We start from the raw sequence: 8,652 nt of genomic DNA, 5'->3' as shown, positions 1-8,652 counted from the left end.
TTTAGGATAACACAAAAATGACATTTCACATCAGTGGGACACATTATTCAATACATTGGGATACATACATCATGTTGGGGTACAAATAAATAATTTCTCTGGAAGGATCGAAAAAGTAGCAAAAGTAGATGTCTCTCAGGGAGGAGGGAACTGGGTGGTTGAGAAATGGAGAAAATGGTGAATTTCCACTGAATACCCTTGTGCATCTTTCTAATGTTCTCTCATGTCAATCTATTACCTCCCAAGTCTGAATGCCTGGGTTAAAGTTGCTCCCCCAATTGCTAGCACATGATTTTGGGCAAATCCTTGACACTATCGCTTTATCTGTGAAATGCGGTGAGTACCTTAGCCAGGTGCTGCCTGGCACAGAATAAACTCTCTCTACATGTAAATGACTAAAGAAACAACCCAGTGTCCAGCAGCTCTTGAATAGATGAACTGAGGTGGTATGTCCAGACAATAGAACATTCTGCAGTCGTGAAAAGGAATGACACACTGACAGTCTACAACATGGATGAACCTTGCAAACATTATGCTGAGTGAAAGAAACCAGATACCAAAGGTCACACTGTGTGATTCCATTTACAGCATGTATATGAAATGTCCCCAAAAGGCAAATCGGTAGAAATCACTGCTTGCCTGGAGCAGGGGAAGGAGGGAGGGGGTGGAGAGGTCTCCTTTTCGGATGATGAAAATGGTATGGCTTAGACAGTGGTGATGGGTGCACACCCTTCTGAAGGTACTAAGTGCCTCCGAACTGTGCGCTTTTTTTTTTTTTTTTTTTTTTTGTCTTTTTGTGACCGGTAAGGGGATCGCAACCCTTGGCGTGGTGTCGACCGAACTGTGCGCTTTTACAAGGTCGATTTTGCGTTGCGCGAATCATACCTCAAAGACCAGTTTTACTGCTGTAAAGTACTAACTCTCCCGTGGTGACGGTCGGCTGCCGCATTTCTCCCTTGCCCCCTCCCTGCCTTTCCTGCGCTCTCCCCGCCGTCTCCCACCCGGTTTCCCTCCCGCGCGCGCCACCAGGACGCCCGACGAGCGCTCTGGACCGTTGGGCGCCCGCGTCCTGGCTGTCGGACGGCCGCCAAGTGCGCACGCGCACCCCCGCTCTCACCTAGAAATGGACGCTCCGGGACGAGTTTTCTCGAGCGCTTCGGTTGATGGTGGAGGTCCGGAAAGGCAGCACGCGCTCGGGTCTTTGGAGAACTTGGTGGGCATTTCACCTTAATATTCAGGCCCCTCTAGAAGCTGATCTCGTCCCCCCGAAACCTCCAGATGCTGTGCTCTGAAAGCCAGGTTGACCGCCTGTGGGCGCTTGCAAACACTGAGGACTTGGGGGGCTCGTAGGCTTCCAATGGAGGCCTGGCTCCTTTGCGTGCAATGCGACCCCAGCCCCAGCTGAACCTACTACTAAAGTGGCAGGGTGATAAATGATACTGGCCTTGCACGTTGCAAAGGTTAACTGAAGTAATGCATCTTGCCGGCCCAGTTCATAGGCCTTGAGTGCGTAGAGATTTATATTCCAGGCCCTGTTTTGGGTGAGCCTCATGCTCCTGCGGGTCACTTTGCTAGGCCCCGGGTTATCACCTGTCCCAGGATAACTTTGAGCTCTTGCCACTCCCCTGGTAGATTCCCCTATGTTTAGTATTCACCTTTCCCAGCTCTACTCACACATGCAGAAGGTAACCCAAACCTGATGGAGATATGTCCTGCCCGTGTTTTCTAAAACGCTATCTGGTAGGTCATGAGACATAAAGCCATCCTGTGTCAGAGATTTTTTAGATTTCTTCTGGTCAGCCCAGACTGATCTCCAGCCATCTTCAACTTTATCCAAATTTTATTCTTTTAACCTAACCTCAGACTCTGCGTCTTACTTTTGCCATTTCCCCTAATTCTGATTCCTTTTATGAGCCATAAAACCTCCCCCCTTATGGCCTTCCTAGTCCTGAACCGGGCTGCTTCCTCTTTCCTCAGTTCTTATCCCTTTATTCCCTGTTCTTCCACCCAAGTTTCATTTCCTTCTCTCTAATGCAGCCTTTGATCCCCACCACCACCACCAAAGAAAAACCAGTTAAGGGCATTGGAAAACTCAAGAGGCTTTTTTATTATTCATCTATTAATTGTATTACATGTCTTTATTCAGTTGAATTCAGTTTTAAAATATATCAGAATAGAGAAATTTGTATCTATCTATCTATATGCATATTGTATCTATCTATATTCCTATCTGTCCATATTCGTATCTATCTATATCCTATCTATCTATCTACATCTATGTTGTGTCTATCTATATATATGTGGAAAACCAGCTGGTACCCAAAGTGGCACCAACAATCTTAGAAGCTCTTATTTTGCATAGCCATAGTATCTAGCAATTTCCATCTCTTTTTCCCTCTCGATGAAATACTGCACTTTCCCCAAAGATGTATATTTGGCAGCATTCTCACGCTCTTGCTGAGCCTGCTTCTTCATGGCCTCACGCTCTGGCCTCTGCTCTTTTGTAATGGGCGTTGACATTACCGGCTCAGGAACATTTGGATTCCTCCATGGAATTCGTTGGTAGCGCAAGTCTTGGAGTGGATATTGGGTTTGAGGCTTGGGTGGAGACTGGAGCTTGGTCACAGCAGTGGAAATGGGCCCCTGCTGGAGAGAAGTGCAGGATGATGTTTTGTCGGGTGCGGGCCCAGGAGCAGCCGTCTGAGGGACACTGGGCAACCTAGGGTTGGTCAAACCTGGTTGGGTTGTGTTGATTGGAATTGGCTGAGCTGGCCTGGCAGGACCTGTCAAGGCTGCATTGGCAGGAGCTGGTTGGGATGGATTGACTGAGTTAGCAGCAGCAGGCTGGGCAGAGCAAGCCATAGCAGGCCTATGTGAAGCCAGAGACTGTGGCCTCCGAGGAGCAGGTCGAGGTCGAGGCCTGTCCAGGGTCGGAAAAGGCAAAGGTATCAACCTGACCTTCCCAGGAGGTGGCAGCTCATACTGGGATGGAGATGGAGACTCCTCTTCAGCACTGCCATCTCGTTTCTGGGCTTTGACTTGAGTTTTCTCAGGACTTTTACCCTTCCATGGGGTATCCAGCTGTCGTTTGATAGCTCGGGCTGGCTGGGGTTCTCTGGTGTTGCTAGAGTTTCCTAGGGCCCGAGAGGAAGAGAGCCCAGCTTTCTTGTCATTCTTCCTCCCCAGTGCATGAAAAACCTGCACAGACTCCAGCATGTGCATGCCTAGTCTGCTTCGAGGCTTTTTAAAGACCTCTTGGCTAAGGTCAGGTTGATTTTCCTTCCTCTTCTTCCTGGGAATGGTTGGCTTCTCCTCTGCCTGGACTTTGTTCCCTGGCTGCTTACTCTCACCAGCTTTCTTGGTGTGATTTTCTCTGGTTCTTCTCTTTTTTTCCTGCCCGTGGCTCTCAGTTTTGCTCATCCTGCTGGATGCAGCTTTCTGGGGTTTGCTGTCAGGATGCTTGGCCCCATTCACAGGAGCCCCGTCACTGGCTGCAGCACTGCAAACAACCACTTCTCCCCCTAACAGGCACTCTGGGTTCTTTGGCTGGCTTTTGGCTCTGGGAGCACGACTGATATGTTCAGAGGCTTTACGCCTGTTCTGCCTGACCTGATTGGATGGACCCTTTATGACACTCGGCTTGTCCTGCACCTGATTCATCTTGATGGCTCCGGTGTCTTTGGCTTTGATGGCTGTGAGATCTTTGGATTGGTCAAGATATTTCAAGGAATTCAAGAGCTGGGGAAGGTGGGTATCTTCCACCAGTTTAGTGGTGTCTGCAAAACCACTACTGGACTCAATCCCATTTTCAAGTGTCCCTTGGTCCTCAAGACTCAGGCTGTTCTTTCCCAGATTGGCATTGTCAGGACCAGGAGGCTGCTTTTGACCAGGAGGATCAATGCACGCCAGAATCTGGCGAATATCAGGGATTTCAAAAGGGAGTAGTGGAAGATCTTGGTTTTCTATTGGGATCTGGTCGTCATCCAGAGGCTTCGAAAGCTTGGTTTTCCTGTCTTCTGAATTTTTAATCTCTGCTTTTTCCTTGCTTGAAGGTTGCAGCCCGAGGTAAGTCTCCATCCCCAGGGAAGTTTCCATCACTACAAAGGAATCAAGGAAAAAGTCAGTCCTGGGTAAGTGAGATACTCCCCCTAGATACAAACACAGCAATCAGGCACCTTCCAGCAGTGGGCAAGCCATTTCCACTATCTCTTCTTAAGGACCATGGACAGGACCTTGTGTTAAAAGATACTCAGTGACTGGAATACTTTACTGGTGATCATCTGATGTCATTGTTTCTTGGTTTTCTTTTATTTCATAGGGTTTGTGTAAGTTATGAAAAAGTGAACGTGAGTTTTGAACTATGAAATGTTTTATACAGCCTAGCATTCTCATATAGGGTCCTTTCAATTCTCTCCAGTCTTCTGAGAGAATAAGAACACTTCATGTCATGGACGAGGAGAGACAGTGGAGCTCTTCCTCATGAAATATACAAGCAAGAACACATTCTGAGCTGGCTTTCATTGGGCAGGATCCCTGAACACAAGGTCTGAAATTCCGGTGTAAGTTGAGGAAAATTAGACTGTCACTACCACATAAGAATTCTGAAGTGCCTTCCAAAGAGACTTAAAGCAGTAGATCAGGGAAGGTAGTTAATTACAGTGTGGTGGTGTAGGGAGACTGAGGAGCAGGACAGCAAAAAGTGAGGCATCTCTTGGTGTGTTCTTGAGGTTCTCCTATATGTAGCATAGATGGCATTGTAGTATCCCACCTTCCCACCTATATGGAGTCTGAAAATGGAGAGCACTGAGCAATGGTGGTGGTTAAACTCTCAGGACTTAAACTCTACCTATCTGTGGACTCACCACTTCTGAGCTGCAGATTTGACCCTCCTTTGGAATGCTGACTGCATTCCTCTCCCTTCTTGCTGTTTGTACTCACCTTGAAAACCTGTTTCGGTGATGGATCGAGCGGACATAGAGCAGTAGGTTCCAGACGTGGAGACTGGCGTGAGGACATTTGTGGGCTGAACCTCCTCCAGCACCATCACTATCTCTGGTTGAGGGGCAGGGGCCCTACTTCCCATATACAACACAGAGCCATAGGACTGCAGGCAGGGGCCAAGCTCTCCACACAGTAGATGCCCCAATGTGCCTTGATTATAGTAATACATCTGGCTTCTCTCCTGGTAGGGAAGTGACAGACTATGTCCCTGATTTGGAATCTGTGATGGTGTCCCGTGAACAAGGCTGACAGACAGTGATGGATACAGAGGGACCACAGTATGGGCAACTGAAGTTTTATCACACTGGGCTGCCATAGATGTAGAAGAAACAGCTGTGTCTTGGTCAATGACCGTGACAGTGTAGTCTTCAAGTGAAGATGACTTTGTTTCAGTGCTTCCTGTGATATCCCACTTCAGAATACCTGGATAGGAGGCAGCTGAAGTGGAGATCTGGCTCTGGCCAGTAACCCCAGACAACATAGCTGTGTTAGAATGTTGGTAAGGGTAGGCACTATCTATGAGTGGCTGGAAAGAAGTGCCAGAGGCTGATGACAGTAGCCATGCCGAATTGGCAGATGGAGCAGGGGTGCTGGCAAAGTTGCAGACACTTCCAGCTGTTATAGAAGCTGCATGGCTCACCACAGGAAGAGAGAGCTGAAGAGATTTTGCAGTTCCAAGTACAGATGAATTTTGGAAATTTTCTGCAGGAAACAAAAGGATGATGAAAAAATGGTGAGATTGATAAACTTTCACTAGGTTTAAGGAACATCATTATCTTAAGGTTGTTGCAATCAGGAAGTCTCTAATACCAATACTCACTGAGAAACCAAAAGTCAAAGTTTATGATGGCTGTAAGTGCTGGAGCACTTTGATACTCTTCTGAGGAACTGCCTCTGCTCCAACTTGGGCACAGATGTGCAGAAGTCCCAAGTAGTCTGGTTCATGTGTTATTCCCGAGGTTAGAAGCAAACTTCTCCCTGCCCTGTCCTTCCCTTGAGCCTGTACTAGCATTGTCTCATAACTTTTTCCTAGAATTGAAGCATTTCAGCAGTAGGAGGCCCTTAGCAAACTTCTGTTTTAACATTCTCATTTTACAAGTGAGGAAACTGTGGCTCAGAGAGGTCAGATTGTCTTATTCACGTTCTCTCATTATGTTCATATCATTACCAGGTTTCAGACCCTGACTACATTGCTAGTACTCTTGCTCTTAGCAAAGGCCAGAAACTGGGAGAAATAAAATTTGAGTACAGGCAATTTTTTTTCTCTTTGCATTAGTAAACTGTACAGCTACTACTATTGCAATCTTCGGTCTCATTTTGCTTGGGTAGGTCACATGCCATTCCCTAGAGTTCACATGTAAGCCAGTCCAGTGGGTAAATGTAAAGGACCATTCTTTACCCTCTTCAAGCCTAGCTTCTGATCCAAAGTCAAAATGCCTCCCTGCCTGTTTCTCAAGAAATGCCTTTGAAAAAAAATGTTATTTAAACTGTCTGAGTAGTGATTAGAATAAAAATAACAATTATAATTAATACATGAATGAAAGTAATACATATGACTTGTATGAAGGAAGATCATTAAGTTCTGGAAAGACAATAAGACAAAAGTCATGAAAAACACGTAACATCACAGGACTAAATGGAATACATAGGTACTAATGAAAATTGAGGAATAACGAATATAGCAAGAGTCAAAGCTTAGTAAGTTTACTCATAAATGAAGTTCTGTTATCATAGATGTAATATTATGAAAGCGAATATTATCTACTGTGTGTGAATACTATTAACCAAAAACAGACCACGATAGAAGGTGATTTTCAATAAACCTATACACCTAGACCGAGAAACCGTATTAACCAAAAATGTGTAATAAACAGAAAAATGCAGTAAATGTGAATGTATAGGTACCCATAATATATGCCGGCAAACATTTTAATAAAAACTGGTAAAAGCGGGGAGCAAATCAATAACCATAAAGGAATTCCATTATTGTGCTCATTCCTATTTCTCTGAATATTACCCAGCAAGTGACAGGTATTAATCCTAGTTCAAATAGATATTTCAATTAATATAGTCACATAACAAGCAGAAAATAAAGTATTATGAAGGTTTTTATATTTATCCTGAAAACATAGATTATAATCATCTTCAACATCTAAGAAAATGTGATCCCCAAAGCCGAAGAGAATCACCTCTAGAATCCAATTTAAAAGACAACCCAAAGGACTCCACGAAGTTGTTTTGATAAAGGTGGAATTAGAGATGTGGTGCTTGACCTTTTGTTTTTATTCTTACGTAGGTCTTTCTTTTCATTCTTAAGTCTAAAAACGGTTAATGACTGTTAATCAGCACACACTGTGATTTAGGAAGAAAATAATTGTAAAGATGAAAAGCAGCCTTCAGTTGAAATCTACTTATCACGAAAAGGAATTGGTCCTTCTGATGCAAGGTAGGATATATCATTTTTTGAAAACACAATTTTATTTTTAATAGGAGAAAAATTCATATAGTTTAAAAATCAGAAAAAAAAACCCACTTAAAAATCTGTTTCATCCAGACCCCTAGATAACCACTTTTATTAATTTCTTGTTTATGGGAAGCATCATTTCTAAAACATTTCTTCACTGTTCATTTTTAAAACTGTCAAGTGTCATCTGAGTTCAAAGAAGCAACAGAAAAAAGCCAGGTAACCAGATATGACTTTTCTGACAAGCTGCTTTTCCTAGTGACACCCTATTGTAGCCTTAGTTTCCTTCTCAGTCCGGTCATCTAAGCACTTGCTGACTTCATTTTGCCCTGCTCTGAGGAGATTTCCCTCTATGCTCGTGCCGCTTTAATTTAGAATCTTGAGTCTCCTTCAACATTCCATCACAAACTGCCTTCTTTTTTTCTTGAGAATTCCCCCATGTGCTCCACCTCTTTCATCTATTTTGTCCTTCCTCATTTTTATATTTTCTTGTCCCTCTCAGTTCCTGTTGGCCTGTGCTTGATGAAATCACTGCCAAACTTCCTTGCCCGAAGAATATGTGGGTCCTTCTGGCCCACTACTATCCATCCCCTCTCCCGCTTTTTTTTTCACCTAGGTTACAAAGAAAATGTCACAACATGTGAATGTTACTTTTTGAACAGCACTGAATTTGAAATACTAAACTGAAAATATTCGTAGAGGGAGACAATTACAGATGAGACATCTCGGCATATGTTGCTAGTTTTCTACACCACCGAGGTTTTTTCTCTGTTTCTGTTGAAACAGTCTCAAGAAGTCTCTAATTTCATTTTCTGTACACAAGCCCTTTAAGATTTAACATTAGAAAAGAAAGGGACCAGAAAGAATAACCAATCTATTATCCTAATATAACAGATGAGGAAACAGATTTTGTGAGAGAGTAAATGATTTGTCCAAAGTTACACAGCTAGTAAATGTCAGAGCCAAAACTGAAATGAGGTTTCCAGATTTCTGGTTCAATACTTTCCTCCATTATTCTAAACCGTCTTGACTGTACTACTAAATTTAGGCGGAAAAATCTAATGAAACACTAGAAAGTTTCTGTCCTTACCTGACATGGTGAGAGAAGAGGAAACGTCAGCTGAGGATACCCAGGATGAGGAGACGATACTGGAGGATGTCTGGGTGGCAGAAGCCAAAGGGCGCAT

The 8,652-nt window shown here is 44.1% G+C and overlaps 1 protein-coding gene across 1 annotated transcript; it reads right to left on the bottom strand.

Annotated features, from left to right (window-relative positions):
* Positions 1–2,364: 2,364 nt before the first annotated feature.
* On the bottom strand, positions 2,365–8,652 carry LOC134362759 (uncharacterized protein C2orf78-like; the record flags this gene model as incomplete). The annotated part of the gene is made up of 3 exons (XM_063078003.1): positions 8,556–8,652; positions 4,939–5,703; positions 2,365–4,097 (listed from the first exon to the last, which is right to left on the bottom strand). Coding segments are annotated over exons 1-3 (2,595 nt in total), but the record flags the coding sequence as incomplete, so codon positions are not given.

The sequence above is a fragment of the Cynocephalus volans genome, chromosome 14 (assembly GCF_027409185.1).
Source record: "Cynocephalus volans isolate mCynVol1 chromosome 14, mCynVol1.pri, whole genome shotgun sequence".
In the NCBI taxonomy this organism is placed as follows: Eukaryota; Metazoa; Chordata; class Mammalia; order Dermoptera; family Cynocephalidae; genus Cynocephalus; species Cynocephalus volans.
The sequence above is the reverse complement of the archived record's forward strand: the minus strand, read 5'-3'. Positions and strand labels throughout refer to the sequence as shown.